This window comes from Octopus sinensis, linkage group LG4 (assembly GCF_006345805.1).
Source record: "Octopus sinensis linkage group LG4, ASM634580v1, whole genome shotgun sequence".
In the NCBI taxonomy this organism is placed as follows: Eukaryota; Metazoa; Mollusca; class Cephalopoda; order Octopoda; family Octopodidae; genus Octopus; species Octopus sinensis.
In genome coordinates this window covers 107121913-107143818 of record NC_043000.1, presented here as the reverse complement: position 1 = coordinate 107143818, position 21906 = coordinate 107121913, and the positions used below count along the sequence as shown (strand labels likewise).

At 34.9% G+C, this 21906-nt stretch overlaps 1 protein-coding gene across 3 annotated transcripts in view; it reads left to right on the top strand.

The window, feature by feature from the left end:
• Positions 1–21906, top strand: part of LOC115210305 (retinoblastoma-like protein 1) — an 88552-nt gene that overhangs the window by 39131 nt on the left and 27515 nt on the right. For all 3 annotated transcript variants that reach the window (XR_004998818.1, XM_036502304.1, XM_036502305.1), the window contains exons 10-17: positions 832–913; positions 3802–3945; positions 5685–5767; positions 12253–12373; positions 13186–13281; positions 14282–14372; positions 15923–16212; positions 19421–19615. Coding sequence is in view for 2 of the 3 variants with exons in the window: in XM_036502304.1 (XP_036358197.1) it covers positions 832–913; positions 3802–3945; positions 5685–5767; positions 12253–12373; positions 13186–13281; positions 14282–14372; positions 15923–16212; positions 19421–19615 (1102 nt within the window). In the remaining variant the exon portion in view is untranslated. The remainder of the gene's footprint in view (positions 1–831; positions 914–3801; positions 3946–5684; positions 5768–12252; positions 12374–13185; positions 13282–14281; positions 14373–15922; positions 16213–19420; positions 19616–21906) is intronic.

The following is a 21906-nucleotide window of genomic DNA, read 5'->3' as shown; positions in this document are numbered from 1 at the left end:
AACTTTTCAGCACTGCCTTGTATATCTATGTGCAGAATAGTCACATATTTTCTCAATAGTAAGGCACTTGTTTCTCTATCATACTTTAACCTCTCAACACTTAGCATAAAGTCACCTCCCTCTTTTTTACATTCTCACTCAGTCGAGGGGGCATTTTGTCTTGTGAGCCATTTGGTGACTTCACTAGTATTGGTGTACAAAAATAGCATCCAGTACACTCTGTAAAGTTGTTGGCATTAGGAAGGGCATCTAGCCCTAGAAGCCATACCAAAGCAGACACTAAAGCTTGGTGCAGTCCTCTGACTTGTTAGAGCCTGTCGAACTGTCCAACCCGTGGAAGGTGGATGTTAAAGGATGATGATGGTGATAGTGTGTTAATTTATTTGTTTGTGTTTATATTTCATATTTTATATGTTTATATTTTATACAATTCAGTGTATGTAAACAAAATGTACATAAGTTAATTTTTTATAGTTTTCACCAAAAGATATTATTTCAGAAATATTTTGAATTTAATAGTTCTTTGTGTAACAGTTGTATAGGTACAGGCATGGCTGTGTGGTAAAAAGTTTGCTTCCCAACCACATGGTTTTGGGTTCAGTCCCAATGTTTGACGGTTTATTTTAAAACATTTAAAAAATCTTGTGTGACCTAATTGTGAGTGAAATATCTGCATCATTCAAAAATTTAATTGTATTTAATCTTTGAGTTTTAAATTTTGAAATCTTCAATTATTTTTTTTTTTCCTTGTTTCAACCACAACAGAAAAGAATGGGTCTTCTTTTATTAATTCGTACTGTCTTCTTTTCGCTTCCTTTAAAATATTTTCAGGGAGTGTTCTAGGAATCCTTATAAAGCAATCATGAATCGAGTGAAAGAAATGGGAGAGATATTTTGTACAAATTTCATTCAAGTGAGAATTATTTAATTTTTTCTTTTTTTTGATTTTTATTTCATAGTCAACATAGGCTGTTCTGCTTTGAAATGTATCTTTGAATAATTAACCCTTCGTTACTGTATTTATTTTGGGATGCTCTATGTTTCTTTCAATTACTTTAAATATAACAAAGAATTTAGTAAAATAACTTAGTTATCATTAAGCTAGTGTTAGAAACATGAATTATTACTAAGGTTTGGTGGAAAATTTTAATTCAAAACTTATGAAAACAAGATATTTATACTCAGAGCCAGAGCCGGTTTCAGCCGGGTTGGTAACGAAAGGGTTAAATTGGAAAAAAAAATTCTAGATATTTCATTATGTGTTTTGAACACACTTTAGAGCACTTACGGTTCTAAGACACAAAGTCTTTGTTTTTAAGTATTCAGGTTTTAACACTTTTGATACCAACCTGCATGGGACCACCCCTGGATCTATGATATTAACTTCCAATTTAAAATGATCTGAATTAAAACCGTCCATGTTAATTTATGTTCCAAACTCAAGCTTAAAATAACATATTTATTTTACAAAATTCTTCATTTTTTTCAAAATTAATTGACATAATGTTAGTGTACACCAACAGAAATATGATAACTAAAAGGGTTAAACAAAAAAATTATTTTCTTAAAGAACTTTTTTTGTTATATTCCAACCATCAGCTTCATAAGGAGAAATTTTATATATGGACTACTAGGAACTCTTTTGGATGTTATTACCACTGTTTTTTATGATACAGAATGTTTCTAAATTTCCTTAGAGTTTGGACTTTTACCATTGTTAAAGTTTCATTAATTATACTTTTCATTTTTAATGATTTACAAAAGTTCTAAACAATTGGTAATTTTCAACAGAATACAAATATGTCCCAAAACATGAATGCTTGCTCTCTTCCTGTCATGAAGAACTTGTTTTTACTAATTCTTGATTATTTTCAAATTCAATTCAGAAGCATATACAATGTCTTTTGTTTAGAAATATGCTAACGAAATAGTTAAGCTTGTGTGTATCTTCAAAGTTAAATTGTTATCTGTAAAGAAATAAAATAAAATTACAAACTCTACTTAGAAACTCACTTCCGAGATCTGACAGCTAGTTTCATCTTTCTGTGGAAAGTTCTTGTCTTATCCAAATGTTGCCAAGTTCTAATATTTAAATTACTCAGGTACTATTTGAGAGATGGTTATGTTACATTTTAGAAGGTTAACTTTCATGGCCAAATATGTTGCGTGCACGTGTGCACACATACATACATACATACATTAAAAAAAAAAGACTCTGCCGGTTACGACGATGAGGGTCCCAGCTGATACGATCAACGGAACAGCTTGCTCGTGAGATTAATGTGCAAATGGCTGAGCATTCCACAGACACGTGTACCCTTAACGTAGTTCTCGGGGATAATCAGCGTGACACAGAGAGTGACAAGGCTGACCCTTTGAAATACAAGTACAACTCATTTTTGCCAGCTGAGTGGACTGGAGCAACGTGAAATAAAGTGTCTTGCTCAAGGACACAACGCGTCGCCGGGAATCGAACTCACAACCTTAAGATCATGAGCCGAATGCCCTAACCACTAAGCCACGCACCCTCACTCATACATACATACACAGACACACGTACACATAAAATACAATGTAGCACTATTTTCTGTTTTTGTGGTTATGATCAACATAATTGATATTTTTATGCACAACTATTTGGCTATTCAGCTGTCTGTTGACAACAGGAACAGCATTTGCCCATAGTGAGTTTCATAACTCATACCATTATATAAAAGTGGACAGGAAATCAAGATTATGATAAATGCATCGAAGAGGATTTTGTATCCACTTTAATTCTATGGACTTCAGTTTACTCTTCTACTTGTTTCAGTCATTTGACTGTGGCCATGCTGGAGCATCGCCCTTAGTCGAGCAAATCGACCCCAGGAGTTATTCTTTGTAAGCCTAGTACTTATTCTATCGGTCTCTTTTGCCGAACTGCTAAGTTACGGGGTTGTAAACACACCAGCATCAGTTGTCAAGCAATGTTGGGGGGGACAAACACAGATACACAAACATATACACATGCATACATACATACATATCTATACATATATACGACGGGCTTCTTTCAGTTTCCATCTACCAAATTCACTCACAAGGCTTCAGTCAGCCCAAGGTGCCACGCAGTGGGACTGAACCCGGAACCATGTGGTTGGTAAGCAAGCTACTTACCACACAGCCACTCCTGCACCTATATATTTATTTATGTAACAGAAATAAGAAGCAGTCCTTGGTTTGTATAAATGATCACTGATAGAATACTATCTTAATTTTGGGAAGATATATCCCTTGGCTGCTTAGTGTAGTATAAAACAGTGATGAAACACTAACAGTAGTGATTTCAGTCATTTAATTGAGGCCTTAGCAGGGCACTACCTTCTAGGATAAAGTTCATAACATTGAATTTGTTGCTTATTTTATTGATTATACTGAGACCTTGATGGAGCACTATCTTCTAGGATGTAGTTGGTAACATTGAAAATCAGTAATCATTTTATCAGGTGAAGTGAAAAGCTGATCTGTGTAGAATTTCAAATCAGCACATAAAACAAAACAAAGACAAAAACAAAAACAACATAACTGAACACCACTTGGTTTCAAATTTTGGCACAAGGACAATAGTTTTGGGGGAGGGGCTAAGTTGATTATATCAATCCCCAGTGTCCAGCTGGTACTTATTTTATTAGGTGGTATTATAACTGAGTATCACTTAAATTTACTCTTCACTCATTCAAATAGAATCATTTTTTCTTTTTTTTTATTCCAAAAAAAAAGCCCCCAAACTTATACCTAATGTTGTCTTTTGGTCTTTTACAGCCTTCCGACCATCCTGGAGCACACAGTGACTTTGCACGTAACCGTTTGCAATTAGCAGAAAGTCTGTACTTTAAAACTCTAGAAAGTATTGCTGTGGACGAGAAGAAGAGGTTTTCAGCTAAAGACGGCAACAAAGATCTCACAGTAATTCTGTTTTTTTTTTTTTTTTTTAATATTTTTGTAAAATGTTTCTATTTGGTTTCTTTTTTTTTTGTCTGAATATTTTGGTTATTTTTCCTTTTTTTTTTTCTTGTGTTTGGTTTGTTTCTGAAAGATTTCAAAATATTGAAATTAATCAAATTCTTTTAAAGATTCATTTATTTGTGCATGTCTGCATGCATGCATGTATATGTGCTTAGCTGTGTGTTTGTGAGTGTGTCTCTGTGTGTATGTATGTATATGTTTATATATGAATGTGGGCATGTTTGAAGTGTGTGGCTGGTTTAGCTAGTTGATATTTCTAATTACAAATGTATAATTTTGTCTGAAAAAGGGAACTAAAACCCATAAAGTTAAAAGGGTTATGGGCAAACCTGGAGTGCAAATGATATTGTCCATAAGAAGAAGATTGCAGGAGAACAAATCGTTACTCTTTCTATACCAAATCCCTTGTAACCACTCTGGATTCTATGATACAAAGATTCTGTTTTAAAGCGATCAAGATTAAAAGTTTCATTAAAATTTCATATTAATTTGTGCTCCAAACACTCTTTTACTTCAGAAATCAGACATATCCACTCAAATTTTCATTACTCTTAATGGAAGAAAGTAGTTTCATATAGCAATTTATCTTTTGTTGAGGAATGTCATGTTTGAAGTTATATTTTGTCAAAATATGTCAAGTTTATTGAGGCAGCAAGACTTGCAGAAAGTACCAATACTAGTTTCGGTAGATATTTAACCCTTTAGCGTTCAGATTAATTTGTCAAAAGTAATCCTTATTTATTCACATTTAAAAAAAATTATCTGATATTATTTTGTACCTTCAAGATAGGAAAGATGTAATTGCTTATTTTTGGAGTGACATTGCAGGGTAGGTGTGAGATGCATGTTCTGACCAGTTTGAGCAAAAAATGTGTAGAATATTTGGGCCGGATACAGCCGGTTTAAACACTAAAGGGTTAACATCATTACTGGAATAACCATGAAATTTAGTTATGCAGTTAAAGGGTTAATAACTAACTTATGTTATTAAATTCTTCATTATTTTCGAAATTAATTTCAAACAAAGCTCTTGTTTTTCAAACGAAATATGGTAACAAAAGGGTTAAAAAGCTGTAATTAACTCTTCCTGTGGGTTTGGAGAAGTCATTTTAATGTTCTGCTTCATCTCAGTTCACCAGTCATTGTGTTCTCAGCATTTGAACTGCAGTCTCTGGTGCTGGTCATAGGTTTGTACGTGATGGCTGGTGTGTGCAATAGCAGTCAGTTCCACATCAAAATTCCTCATACTCTTATTTATTACCTCCACCACCATCACCACAGCCACCAATTAAATGCAGAATGGGCCAATAGTCATGAAGTCTGATGCATACCGCAATCTGTGGCATAATTTGATGGCTTCTGCTGGTACACCAATTGCACTTTTACACTTTGTGACTTTTTGGCTAATCTTGTAATTTGCCTTAGTATATGAAAGATTTATACCATTGCTTCTAATATAATGTTTATTGATGCAACATTGATAATAAGAATTTTGGCAAGTGGGGTAGAGAACCGCTTTTTTTAAATTTAATTATATTTTTTGCTTGTTTTGTTGCAGTGCCTAGTTGTTGAAAACTTCTGATTTCTTCTGTTTCATTATATTTCATTGCTTCTTTTTGTTTTGTCTCTTTTGCTTCGTTTTTTTAATTTTTATTTATTTTTTTTTAAATATGTTTTAGGTTGTTCTGGAACACGATATTTTTCAAAGATCACTATTTGCTTGTTGTCTTGAAATTGTGATATTTTCTTATAATTCTCAAAGGTAAGTTTTGCGGGCTTTAGAAGTCACCCTTGCTTTCATCATTACCGCTGTCATTATTATAATTACATTGTCTTCTGTTCTGCCCTTTTAGAAAGGTTACATTTTTCCTCATTGGTAGTCATACTCATTACCAGTATTGCCTTTAATTAATTATAACAGTTATTGATTATAAATACTATTGCCTCCTACTGTAGAATTCAAGAACCAATGTAGTAGCATGGCCTTCAAGAAATAGCAGTTGAATCTCACCCTTTCATATTAGGAAAAAAAAGACATTGGATATATTCTAGGAAGTACTATGTCTGGATAAAATAGGATGCTTGCGGCTTTAGCATCTTTTGATCATAGGCCTGCTTGATCAGGACTGACCTGTTGCTAGATAGCAACATGTTGCTAGAATTTTAGACTTGTTACTAAATAGCCACAAGTCTAGAATTCACTCTTACCAAGAACTACATTATGAAATGTGTCCTTAAGACTCTATGCTGTGATTTTGAGGGAAATTTTGTCTGCTATTTTTTTGCAAGCTGAATGACCACATACAGGTTATTTCATTGGCTCATTGTCATCATCCTATGTTACGTATTTTATTTTGTCTTTAATTTTAATGTTTGCATGAAGTATATGAATCTTTGCTACACTTGTCACCATAACTTCAGCTATACAGAGGTGTGGTGTTACCCATCAGGCACTGTTATTGGTTACTGTAGTGTGACTGAAGTGAAAGTGTTATATATAGATAAAATTAATTTTTAATGTTACGGAGATGTACTTGCATAGCAAGTGATTTGATCTGAGATCGTCTGCTGAAACGAAAACAATTGCAGCGTGGAAGGTGTTTGTAAGCCATTTAAGAAACACACAAAAGCCGTTCGATTCACTTCAACATTTAAGTTTAATTTGTCAAAATATTTTCGTCGCTTTAAGACTACGACCTGTTCACTGACAAAAATCCGTGCTATGGATTTTTGTAAGTGAACAGGTTGCGGTCTTAAAGTGCCGAAAATATTTTGACAAATTAAACTTAAATGTTGAAGTGAATCGAACGGCTTTTGTGTGTTTCTTAAATGGCTTACAAACACCTTAATTTTTAATGCTATTCTTTTAATTTATGTTTTGTTCTTTATGCTCTGATTTTTCTCTAATTCTTCCTTCTCACGACCATCTTAATCATTTTCTTTCAAAATATTACTCTATGTATTGTCAATTATTCAAAAAGTATTTGTACCACATAAAAATAAAACTCTTAAAGTAATGTCACTGGCTTCATATAACTTTAGCTGTGCTAACTTTGCTTTAACTGTTATAGTTTTTTGTAGCCTGATGCTTCAAGATATCAACAACTATCTATTATAGACTTACCATTTTCTTAGACCCTTCCCAATTATATCCTAAATTGCTACTCTATGCTGAAACTAATCTCAATATTTGTTTTCTTCTGTTCATTTTGAGATAGATTCTCACTATCCCACTCATAGTTTGTTTTTATTAAGCAATCTTAAATATTTTCATGCATCCACCTTTTTATTGTTACTGAGGAGAATTGTGTTAGTAACATCCTGCTTGCATGAACTCACTGCCTTTTAATCTGGAACTCTCCATACCACTCACCCTCATGGTGCAGAACATTAGCAATCTCCTTCCTTTCAGCTTCTTGCCTGGTTGAATGTACTTAAGTTATATAATCTTGTCTAACTTTCTGATATCCTTCCTGATTATTACATTTCTTTTCATTTCTGTTGTATTGCCTTATAGCCTTAGTCACTGCACTATTCCAGTACAGTGATACTTAGTTGGGGCCTTGGTCCATTCTAAAACTGTTTAATGACTTGCTGCTGCTTGAACCTGGAGTACACCTAGTTGTCTATCAAATACTCACTGTCTAAAAAGACATGTCATTAAATGTTGATTGGAAGTTACATCAAATTGTGGAATCACTTAACCTTCTGTTTCTACATGTCATTTATTTTCTTGTAATTATTTGGAAGCTGATAATCACTAATCTCTCTTAAAGGAATCATTTCTCACCAGTAAGAGAGTTTCTATTCCCAATCATCTATTTGTTTCTCATGGTAAAAGTTGAGACTGTTGGTGGTGAGAATGCTTTGTTGATAGCCAAAAGATTTTTCACATTTGATTTATACCCCTTTTTAGCATAACAAGTTAGTACTGTTAATACAATTGTTTTTACAAAGCAACAGTTTAGTGCATTGCAGAATTATAATGCTAGCCTATTTTTTTATAATAAAGTTTTGGTTTTAGTTGCTGTTTTGACAATCACTAAACTTGTCTGATTATTCATTGGTTAGGATGGTCAACCAAACTCCCTAAAGTGCTTGTGGTTAGTTGTATGATATCAACTCAGAATTTCTATTCCAAACACCAACTTAACAACAACAGTTTTACTAAATTCTTCATTATTTTCAGAATTAATTGAAGCAAAAGCTGTGTATTTCAGCAGAAATAGGGTAACAAAAGGGTTAAATAAGTGAGGAACAGATGCAATATGGTTTATATTTTAAAGATGAAATAACCATTCTGTTACTGATATACAACTTTATGAAGATGATTTTCAATGGAGAATCAGATGTAATATTTCTTTCCTTGACTCAAGTTATGAGTATAAATAATTGTACAAGTTATGAATATAAAATAGGAGGTTGCCTTGCAACCTGGTCAACTCCAATGAAACAGGTTTATAATCAGATGCATTTCAGATGTGGCCACCTTGTTTTATTGTTAGTATTATCTGTTTCCTGATCTTACACAAGACAGTAGTATGTTACTTGGGGGAGAGTTTGCTGTTATTTTGAGTAACCAAGCAACCAAATACAAGCTCCCTCATGCAAAGTTATCAAAACTTTCATTCATGTTTTGTAAGTTTTATCAGAAATTAAAATGTTATCTTTTGGGTTTTGCATGAAGGGAGATAATCTGACATAATCCCACAAAACACTTATGTAGTGATTGTCTCTCTCTCTCTCTCTCTCTCTCTCAATAATAAAGGTAGCTTATTTGCAATTTACAACCAAAAGACAGAAGCATGAAAGTGACTAAGGGTACTAGTTAGCACCAGCATTGCTAGAAATAAGAGTCAAAGCTACTCTTAGCCACGAGAATGCCCTTATCTTATGACTGAGATGGGAGGCAAGTTCCCTACAGCATCTGAGACACAGCCAAATACACACACACACACGTGCTAATATCGAATAATTAGAATGAGCACTCAACACTCCATTGGCAGATAAATATTCCTTATTTGTATGTTAAAAAGGCTACTATTGGTTTCATGTCGAGAGAAATCTCTTAGCAATTATCAAGCCTCCCACATGGTATGTTGGTACTTGTCTCCATCTTGGAGGTGAGTATCAACATAGCAGAGAGACTTCTTTGCATGGAACCAAGTGTAGCCCTGTTAACCCACAAATAAAGTATGTTTTCCTAGCCGCATGATTCTGGGTTCAGTCCCACTGTGTGGCACCTTGGGTGTTTTCTGCTATAGTCTCGGATCGACCAAAGCCTTGTGAGTGGATTTAGTAGAGGGAAACTGAAAAAAGCCCATCGTAGAAATATATGTATATAATTATGTGTGTGAGTGTGTGTGTGTGTCTTTGTGTCTGTGTTTGTCCCCCCACCACCATCACTTGACAACTGATGTTGGTGTGTTTACATCCCCATAACTTAGTGGTTTGGCAAAAGAGACTGATAGAATAAGTACTAGGCTTACAAAGAATAAGTCCTGAGATCGATCTCTTTGACTAAAACCCTTTAAGGCAGTGCTTCAGCATGGCCACAGTCACATGACTGAAACTATACATGTATATATATATTATCTTTTATTCTTTTCAGTCATTTGACTGTGACCATGCTAGAGCACCACCTTTAGCTGAACAAATCGACCCCAGGACTTATTCTTTGTAAGCCTAGTACTTATTCTATTGGTCTCTTTTGCTGAACTGCTACGTTTTGGGGACGTAAACACACCAACATCAGTTAAGTGATGGCAGAGTGAACAAGCACACTCACGCACACACACATATACGATGGGCTTCTTTCAGTTTCCATCTACCAAATCCACTCATAAGGCTTTGGTCAACCTGGGGCTATAGCAGAAGACACTTACCCAAGATGCCATGCAGTGGGACTGAACCTGGAACCATGTAGTTGGGAAGCAAGCTTCTTACCACACAGCCAAAAAATATTACACGCACACACACACATACACACAATGCATATATATGTATAACTTATATAATTGAAATGGACCTATCAGCTGTTTGAAGAATAGGAGTAAGGGTAAAAAGGGTTAGTGTGAGATGGATACAGCTAAGTAAGAAGTTAATAAGGAGTGGTAGAGGCTTAATATGTTTACAACAGTGCTTGTTCAGTTAGACACGTTCTGTCTGTGATGCATACATACATACATACATCTGTTCTTATGCACATGATTTGTCCTCTATGTAACTCTTTCCAACTTGTCTCTTATATACACAATCATTCTGTAACAAAAAGAAAACATTGTTTGTTTGTTTATGCATATATGTATGTATATGAATACTTGTATACACACACATACATTATATATACATATAAATTATATATATATATATATATATATATATATATAATCAAAATAAGCAACAAGAATAACTTTGGTAATTTGGTACGATCGTTTTGCACTACACCATTTTATTAAATGTTGTAAGTATTACAACAGTTTTAAAATGCTGAGCACTCATCAGCCATTGATAGAGGTTGGCGATTTTTTTTCCTCCATCTTTCCTTCCTTGGATCTTTCCTTTTTCTATGTTTCTGGCGAAGAGCTCCGCTTGAAATGTTAAATCCTCCTCCTTTCTTTCCTTTCCTGAGCGTCCAATAACACTATACTTGTTCCATGTCCTCACGTTGTTGTGTTTTCTCTTTGTGTTTTCATGTTTGGATTAACTATATATATATATATATATATATATATATATATAATATATATATATATATATATATATATATGGGAGAATTCATGAAAAAAATAAGACGAAAACAGGTTGTGTAGGAAACAAACAGATTTATTAGTATAACGCTCGGGAATTGAAAAAGTCTTTAACGTTTCGAGCCTACGTGTATATATATATTATAGACACATACACACACACATTATTTATGCTTGCTTAAGCATATGTAAATTTGTTTATATATGCATATATATGTATAAACAAATACACATGTATATACATGCATAAATAATATAAGTGTGGGTGTATAAATACATAATATAAGCGTGTGTGTGTATATACATATATGCATACATATGTTCCTAAACACATACATACACTGCTTTCTTTCTGTTACAATTTCTGCTTAGTCATAATTTTTATAATTTAGCACATTCATTTCTTTTGGAAATGTTTAAAAATTGTGGATTAACTACTTTTACTTTATATATATAATATGTGTGTGTGAGAGGGATGTCAGTTGTTTATGGGAAAATATCAAGAATTCAAATATTTTTAATAAATTTATCTCCTTGGTTTTCAGGGATTGGACAAAGAATGTTTGGGTGTGACTGTTTAAGAGTTTGACCACCATATGTATATACTGTGGATAAATAAGGCTTTCAGAAGGCTGTCTAAAAGGGCCTGCTACTTATTAATTTTGATGTATATAAAGCAATGTTAGCTGTTTATTAAAGAATGAAACAAGAAACAAAAACAAAATTGGGGTTGAATGTGTTGCTTAGAAGTCAGTCTAGAAATGTTTAATTGTTAATATATAACTATATATATATATATATATATATATATATATATATATATATATATATAATCATAATGGATCAAATGTCCTTCTCTTGTCATAAGCTCATAAGGCTTGTTACCTAAGTTCTCTGATGTCTATACTCCCGACTCTGATGGGACATAGGTTTGTTGGTCCATGAAAAGATTACTCACTTCTGCCAGCGGAGTGGACAAGAGTAATGTGAAATGAAGTTTTGTGTAAGAGCACAATGCATTGCCCACCTCAGAAATTGAAACCACAATCTTATTATCATGAGTGCAACACCATAATATATATATATATATATATTATATATATATATATATATATATATATATATGTGTGTGTGTGTGTGTATATATATATATATATGCATGTGTGTACAAAAGTGATAATACCAAGGGTGTATAACTTGATAGCTTGTGGGAATTAAGACCACACTTGGCTGGTACTTGAATTAGCATAGTAGACTGGAACAATGTGAAATGAAGTGCTTTGCTCCACAACGCAACAGTATCACGCAGTCCAGGAATTGAACCCACAACCTTATTATCATGCATCCAACACCCTAACTACATGGCCACATTATATATGTATATATAACTTTCTAGTTTAAAGTAGAGTCAATCATTTGGATTCTGGAAATCATTTGTTTACATGCATCTTTGAAATCTTGAAAATACTGAAGTCAGTATATTTGTTTTGTGTCTTAGGACATTCCCATGGATTGCTGAAATCTTTGAGTTGAGTCCTTGTCATTTCTATCGAGTAATTGAAATGGTAATCAGGGCTGAAGAAGGTCTTTCTCGTGATGTTGTGAAACATTTGAATCTCGTGAGTATCCTTGTCGACTGTGTTTACACTGTTTCTTTTTCTTTCATCATCATCGTCCGCTTTCCATGCTAGCATGGGTTGGACGATTTGACTGAGGTCTGGCGAACCAGATAGCTGCACCAGACTCCAATCTGATCTGGCAGAGTTTCTAGAGCTGGATGCCCTTCCTAACACCAACCACTCCGAGAGTGTAGTGGGTGCTTTTACGTGGCACCGGTATGAGGGCCAGTCAGGCGGTACTGGCAACGGCCATGCTCAAAAGGTGCTTTTTATGTGCTACCTGCGCAGGAGCCAGTCCAGTGGCACTGGCAACAACCTCACTCGAATGTTTTTTCACGTGCTAGTAAGGCGACGCAGGCAACGATCACACTCGAATGGTGTTTTTAATGTGCCATCGGCATGGAGGCCAGCTTGTTGCTCTGGCAACAATCTCACTCATATGGTACTCTTAGCGCTCCATTAGCATGGATGCCAGTAGTAATTTCTTCACTGTTATTTCCTTGCATTTAATGTATTAACACAAATTTATTTTCATTTTATGTTTAAACTTCATGAAACGTCTATAGGTTATTCTAGTTGTTTCCCTTTCTTTTTTTAAATATAAAAAATACTTGGACGATTCAAATTGTTTGGAATTATGGACTTCACACAAGAAAAGTAATTAAGGTGATTGTTTCATTCTGCAGGTTAATGGATTAAGATGATGAATAAGAAACTTCCTTTTTAATTAAATTATTTCTGTGATAAAGTATATTTTGTGTTATCTCACCTTTTTGCTGTAAATTTTCTATTTTTTTTTTTCAATTTTTCAGATCGAAGAATCTATTCTGGAAAGTTATGCTTGGAAAAGCACATCTCCTCTTTGGGATGCTATTCGTGAGCAGGAGAGCATACCAACTTGTGAAGAGGTAACTTACTTTTTTCTCATAAAGGAAACCAGATTCCTCTTTTTGGTTACCTGTCTTTTTCTGTCTGTCTCTCTCACATACAAAGAATAAAGACTATGCAGATGAAAACAGGTGTTTACTGTTTATAGTCTTTGTAGATGTTTATACAGATGCTGGTGTATGGCAGGAGTCAAAAACACTCCCTCGCTTGCAGATGAAATTTCACTGCTATCAATTTTGTGATCTCCCACAGATGGAGTTTCTAAAATATATACATAAATACATTTTGACTTTTAAGACTAAAACAGTAATTTAATTTGCATACTTATAAAATTGTAAAGTTAAGGATTATTTTTCCCCATCTTCACATAAATACACTTTCACAGGTGTATATGCAATTTCAGTTCATCTTTGCTGCTGAAAAAGTCCTTCAACACTGTATTTATGATGTTAGATTTGGTGTCATTGATTTTTTTCTTCTCTACTGGCATCAATTTTTGTCTCATTCTCTTGAGTTTTATAAAATTAGCATCAGTGAAAGAAATCTTAATATTTTAAAGTCATAAGAATAGCGTTTTTGGTAATTATAGTAGTTTTTGTGTTTCAACCCTTTAATATTCAGATTACTCTATTAAATGTAATGCTTATTTAATCATACTGTTTTCAATTAATCATTCATTATCTTGTAGCTTTGAGATTTTGAAGATGTGATTGCTTATTTTTAGAATGACTTTGTAAGATAGGTGTGAGGGGCTGGATCAGGCTGGCATGAACATAAAACATGTAAAATATCTGGGCTGGATATGACCACTTTAAATTCTACTGGGTTAATTTTAATTTTTTTATGTATGGGGCTATAATAGAAGACACTTGCCCGAAGGTACCTTGCAGTAGGACTGAACCTGAAACTACATGGTTGGAAACAAGCTTCATAACCACACAGCTGTGTGTATGCCAATTCTGATTATTTTTGAAATTAATTGAAATATGATGTTTATTAATTGTGGTTTCCCCTTTGCAGGTATCTCTACCTTCTCAGCTTGAAACAATGACTGCTTCTCCTCCACTTCACCCTGGTATCCGGCGGTTAGTTGATGAAGGGAAAAGTACTTGTGAGTAAATATATATGTACTTATTACAATTGCTGCTACTTCTATCATTATAAATAACCAATTATTATTATTATTATAGGAAGCTGGCAGAATCATTAGCACACTGGACAAAATGCATAGTGCTATTTTGTCTGTTTTTATGATCTGTGTTCAAATTCTGCCATGGTTGGCTAAGCCTTTCATCCTTTTGTGGTACCAGTTGAGCACTGCGGTCGATGTAATTGGCTTAGCCTCTCCCTTGAACTTACTGGCCTTGTGCCAAAATTTGAAGCCATTATAATAATAATAATAATAATCCTTTTGCTATAGGCACAAGGCCTGGATTTTGTGGGGAGGGGGATAGTCGATCACATTAACAACATTACTCAGCTGGTACTTAATTTATCGACCCTGAAATGATGAAAGGCAAAGTTGACCTCAGCAGAATTTGAACTCAGAATGTAGCGATGGGCGAAATGCTGCTAAGCATTTCATCCGGTGCACTATAATAATAATAATGATACTTGTTGTTTTATTCCTCATCATACATCTGTTTTCCCATGCTGATGGAATTAATCGTTTGTTGGTGGTTTCTCAATTGTTAGTGTATTAAACAAAAGACTTGCAGTGTTTCTTTCAGCTCTTTATATTCTGAGCTCAAATTTGCTTCACCACATATCGAAAATTTAGAAACGGCAGTCAAAACTACTAATTCTTCTACTACAATATATCTCTACAGACAGTAGTAATACTCGTAACTCACATAGGCAAAAAGAAGAAAACAAATAACGAAACTAACCAGTCCTTCGTTAATCATGTACGTGTTTTGGGATGAGAATTGTAAAATTCATTTCCTTCGTCAGCATGATATTCAAGATTATAAATTTGAAAATGCTAACTTAATTCATGCACGTTCGATCAAACGACATTGAACATGACATAAAATAAACAGCATTTCCGAATTTATACAAATGAGTAATTAAATACAATGATATCATCATCATCATCATCATCGTTTAGCGTCCGTTTTCCATGCTGGCATCGGTTGGATGGTGCAACTGGGGTCTGGGAAGCCAGACGGCTGCACCAGGCCCAGTCTGATCTGGCAATGTTTCTACGGCTGGATGCCCTTCCTAACGCCAACCACTCCATGAGTGTAGTGGGTGCTTTTTACGTGCCAGATGAGGCTGGCAAACAGCCACGATCAGATGGTGCTTTTTACGTGCCACCGGCACGGAGGCCAGGTGAGGCTGGCAAACGGCCATGATCGGATGGTGCTGTATGTACATGGGCGTGTGTGTTTATGTGTGCCCTTGTTTGGACATATGATGAATTGTTAAATGAGCATCCCAGCCATACAGATATTGTTCTTTCCCTGTCTTCCAGTGGGGAAATATTCCCTACTTTGGAAGCAGGTGAGGTGTGGTGACAAAAAGGGTGTCTGGCCGATCATAGAAAATTTGCCTCAACAAATTCTGTCTGACCCATGCCAGTATGAAACAGTGGACATTAAAACAAACAATGTTTATGAACCATCTTTTTTTTTTTCTTGTTTTCTCTCCCTGAACCAGATTATCAGCAATCACCAAGTACTTCCATCAGTGGACGGTTTGGTTCACCTAACCCTGGAACTGCCCGCAGGAAACTTTTCAGCACGGAAACACCATCAGCAGCACAAGTAACAAATGTGTTGATGGAGTCTGTGTCATCAGGTACTGAGGCACAGCAAATAACAGTAGGTGCCACTGGTACAAATACCGATCTGACAAATGCCTCTGCTAATACTATTGTAGCCAGTAACAATGAGAATGCTGCCCCATCTTCGCAAACTCGTATAATTACTTTACAACATGGTCAACAGGTAATTACATTTTTGTTTCTCTTTCCTTGTATTACATCAGTTAACCTTTTTGATACTAACTCACCTGAGACTGTTCCTTGGTATATGATACAAACCTCCTGTTTTGTGGCTGTGTGGTAAGAAGCTTGCTTTCCAACCACATGGTTCTGGGTTCAGTTCCACAGCGTGGAATCTTGGACAAGTGTCTTCTGTTATAGCCTCAGACTGACCAAAGCCTTATGAGTGGATTTGGTAGATGGAAACTGAAAGAAGCCTGTATATGTATAATTAAGGGTTTAGCAACAAGTTGCTTCACCACATACCGAAAATTTAGAAATAGCAGCCAAAAGACAGCTAATTCTTTTAACTGCAAATATGACTCCACAGACAACAATATTTGTAACTCACATAGGCAAAAAGAAGAAAAAAAATAACAAAATCAAACAGTCTACGATTAATTATTAATTAATTAATTTTCGGTATGTGGTGAAGCAACTTGTTGCTAAACCCTTAATTATATTTATAATTTTATAAAAAATAACTTTTTGTACAAGTTTTTACCGATAAAGGTTTTTTTTCCATACCGAAACTACTTGGTAAAATTTATTAATTGTTAAATTAATAATTCTTTACCCTATATCTGTATATATATATATATATCTGTATATATATATATATATATATATATATATATATATATATATATACATTTGTGTGTTTGTTCCCTCACCACTGCTTAACAACTGGTGTTGGGGTGTTTACGTCTGTAATGTAGTTGTTTGGCAAAAGAGACTGATAGAATAAGTACCAGGCTTTAAAAAAAAATAATACTGGTGTTGATACATTCAACTAAAAATTCTTTAATGCGATGCCCCACCCTAAAGGCAGCCTAATGACTGAAACAAGTAAAAGATAGATAATAAATAAAAAATTACGGAGATGTACTCGCATAGCAAGTAATTTGATCTGAGATCGTGTGCTGAAACGAAAACAATTGCAGCATGGAAGGTGTTTGTAAGCCATTTAAGAAACACACAAAAGCCGTTCGATTCACTTCAACATTTAAGTTTAATTTGTCAAAATATTTTCGTCACTAAAATCCGTGACCTGTTCACTGACAAAAATCCGTGATGCAGCACGGATTTTTGTCAGTGAACAGGTCGCGGATTTTAGCGACGAAAATATTTTGACAAATTAAACTTAAATGTTGAAGTGAATCGAACGGCTTTTGTGTGTTTCTTAAATGGCTTATAAACACCATCCACGCTGCAATTGTAATAAATCAAAACCCTCCATTAAAATTTCATGTTAGCTTATGTTCCAAACACCGGCTTAATAGCGACAAAGTTTTTATGCTAAACTCTTCATTATTTTCAAAATCAACTAAAACAAAGGTAAAATATTTCAGCAGAAATATGGCAAGAAAGGATTTAAAGGGCCATGGTTGGGGTTGCAGGAATGGTACATTGCTAAACTAACCAAGTTCAAATTTAACCAGGAACAGTCTATTTTATGCTTGAGTACCTTTGAGGGATCTATGAATAAGAAGTAGGTGAGGGGTGGTGACAGGAAGGGCATCTGATCATAGAAAATCATTAGCATAACACCAATGGAAGAAATTATTATTACATTATGTTTATCTGGGTTAAGACAGATATATCGCAGAGGGAGTGATTCAAAGTGAAGCTTAATGATGGGAGTAAGTATTGCTTAGTAATAGAAGGGTGAGTAGATATATCTGGGAGGGCGTGTTTCAGAGGAAGGCTTTGTGATAGAAGGGTAAGTGGATATATCTGGGAAGGTGTGTTTCAATGGAAGGTTTTGTGATAGAAGGGTAAGCAGATATATCTAGGAGGGTGTGTTTCAGAGGAAGGCTTTGTGATAGAAAGGTAAGCAGATATATCTAGGAAGGTGTTTCAGAGGAAGGCTTCATGACAGAAGGGTAAGTAGATATATCTGGGAAGGTGTGTTTCAAAATAAGACTGTAAGACTTTGTGATAGAAGGGTAGGATAAATATATATGACAGGGTGTTTTTCAAAGTAAAGCTTAGTGATGTAAGTAAAAAACCCCAATTAGTTGATGGGCCAATTAATTGAACATTTGTTAATGACATTCCAGAAAATTTATCACACCTGCTGTGTTGCTGGGTTCAGTTTTGTACTTTTTGTGTGATATACAGTGTTTTTTAATGTATTTAGAACAGTGAGTTACTGAGTTTTGGAAAAGTAAACTTGTTGATTTCGTTGTAATTTGCAAACAACTGCTGCCAGAAAATTGAGTAAGCTATAGTGAAAAGAGCATATCTAACTGTCAAACAGACATTTCAAAATTTCATGGAAATGTCAATAAATATTTATGGAATCTTTATTGTACAAGAGACTCAGGGTAAAATTTGTAAATTTGGTAAACAAGAATATCTGTGAAATATAAAAATCTTACTAAGATAATTTCTTTAAAATAGTGTATCTAAGAACAACTAAGTTCTAAGTCATACTATCGAAGATATATTACAACTGTAAGAGCCAGTGTGTTTGTGTTTACTGGATATTTGACTCTCCTGAGATACAACAAAATATGTTTCAACATGAGTTTACATCAAGATTCTAGCAAACCAAATACAAAGATGAAATATTTTGTGTTGTTTCATGTGAATTATTTTAGACTTTTCTCTTAAATTAGTCCATTTCTTTACCCTTTTGTCTTTGATGAGCAGAGTGGTAAATGAGATTGTCAAATAAATAAGCACTAATTATAATTAGCACATCCAGCCTAAATTGGATATGTTGTTTAGAATGCCTTAAACTGTTGTATATGTCTATCTCAGGTTGATGCTACATGCTATGCAGCATTGTAAATAAAATGTCTAATTTAGGTTGAATGTACTGATTATTATTTGTTACAAATATTGCTCCTGTTGCTAATAGCTAATTTAAACACTTTCTGTTGTGTCTGGGGAGAGTCATTTTCTTTTTGTGCCTTATAATGTAACACACTCACCGGTAAAATTTCCACTTATTTCTTATCTTTATTTTCCTAAAATTTTCATTGCGTCTTGCAACCTTTTCAATAGTCTGTTATTTATTTAGTGTATTACATTATAAGGCACAAAAACAAAATGACTCTCCCCAGACACAACAGAATATGCTTCAACACACGAACTCATATAAAGAATCTTGCAAACCAAATCCAAAAACGAAATTTAAACACTGTTTCTATTTTTTAAAACAGGTGGTGATAGTACAGCCAATTGTTTCTAATACTACCTCTGTCAGTGTGCCTTCCAATACAGTTGTGACAACCTCACAACAACCACAACAGCCACAACAAACACTGCAACAACAACAGCAATTACAGCAACCACAGAAACAGAAGCCCACTGCAAAACCCAAACGTACAGGATCTCTTGCCCTTTTCTTTAGGAAGGTCAGTTTTTACCTTGTCTTCATTTGTACATCTGTTTGCTTTGTGTGTCTTTCTTCTTTAATCCTTTAGCATTTAATCCAGCCATATCTGGTCCAAATATTCTACCCATGTTATTATGTTCAGACACCATGATAGATCGTTAGCCACTACACATTTTTTTCTCTCCTTGTTTTTTCTGTGTCCCTTTCTGTAGAAGAGCGTAGGCTCGAAATGTAAAATACTTTTTCTATTCCTGAGTGTTATACTAATACATCTGTTTGTTTGTACACCACCTGCCTTCGTCTTTTGTTTTTTTTCGTAAACTCTCCCCTGATTATGATCAAACTGGCCATATTTGGTCTCATGCCTACTCTACACTGCCATTCTAAAAATAAACAATCTCATCATTGAAATCTCAAATCTATGAGATAATACCTGATTAATTCAAAACAATGGGAATAAATAAGGATAACATTTGACAGAATAATCTGAATACTAAAGGGTTAAATTACACCTGAAGCAGATTATAGTTTAATCTTATATGATAGTGCCAGTCCCATGGGAAAAAGCACCCAGTTCTCTCTGTAAATTTGGCAATGGATTAAATCTACTTTCCATGAATCCCCTCTTTTCCTATTTTATGAATCTTTCCATTTACCCCAGTGTTTTATAGGCACCTAGTTTATTTCTGTTAAGAATCTGTTTACATTGCATGGATTCTAGCTTTATCAACTATATTCAGGGATGAAAATCATTGTTTGGTAAAGCACCATTGATGCAGTTTGGACTATTTACCTATAGAGAGAGAAAGAAACCCCTCTTCAGTCATGAATGACCATGGGATTGCACTTAGAAAATTCCGCTCCAAGGCACAAGGTCGTTTATGGAAGATCAGCATAAGAGCTTCTTCTCTCCATGCCACTGATGTTATCCAAGGGAAATACAAAGGCTGATACAGATTGGTACTTGTGATGAACTCATTTCTACAGTTGAGTGAACTGGACATATTGTGAAATAAAATGTCTTGCTCAAGAACACAACATACAGTCTGGTCCGGGAATTGAACTCACTACCTCATGATTGTGAGCCTGCCACTCCAGCCACTGAGCCATGCGCCTTTACTTAGTGGTAAAAATATTCAATAAAGTAGATTTGTAAGTAAAAACTACAAAAAAAGATTTGTGTAGTTGAAGCAAACTCAGGTTGGTTGCTTAGATTATGATGCAAGTTTCTATAATTTGAAATTGTCTTACAGAGCTAAAGTTTACAGCTCTGTCTTTTTTAGGTACAATACAGAAATTACCATCACTTTTTTTTGCCAAACTTCTCTGAGATATTTGGCAGATTAGCTGCATTTGTTCATTTGTGATACCTGTGCTGGTGGCATGTAAAAAGTACCATCCGAACGTGGCCAATGCCAGCGCCACCTTGACTGGTTTCTGTGCCAGTTGGCGCGTGACCTGCTGTGTTTGAGGAGACCTATTGAGTTAAGTACATCAACATCAAAATAAATATCAAATGGAAATTGTAGTCATGATACCTGTGCCAGTGGCACGTAAAAAGCACCATCCGAACATGACCAATGCCAGCACCGCCTTGACTGACTTCTGTGCCAGTGGCATGTAAAAAGCACCAACCGATCATAGCCGCTGCCAGCCTTCCCTGGCACTTGTGCCGGTGGCAGGTAAAAAGCACCAACTACTCTCACAAAGTGGTTGGCGTTAGGAAGGGCATCAAGCTGTAGAAGCACTGTCAGATCAGACTGGAGCCTGGTGCAGCCTTCTGGTTTTCCAGACCCCGGTTGAACCATCCAACCCGTGCTAGCATGGAAAACGGATGTTAAATGATGATGATGGTGATGATGTTTTCTTCAAAGACTTTTTAATGGAGATAAAGGATATAGTGAGGAAAATACAGGGTGTAACAAAAAACAAAAAACAAAAAAAAACTTCCACATTTTACAGGTTGACTAATCGTTTCAACAGCAAATGCACTATGATACCTGGGGGTGGTGGGAAGAAAAATGGTAAAACATTAACTATATGAAGATACTATCACGATCTGCCTAACTTCATTAGCTAGTATACAATGAAACAAGAATAGGTGGGTTTTCAGCTGCACCCTGTAATTGTATCATATAATGTTTCATTATATTTTATCACATATTGTACCGGCGTCCTGTTAAAAGCACTCAGCACACACACTATAAAGTGGTTGGCATTAGGAAGGGCATCCAGCTGTAGAAACTAAGCCAAATCAGACTGGATCCTGGTGCAGCTCTTCAGCTTGCCAGCTCCTGTCAGACTGTCCAA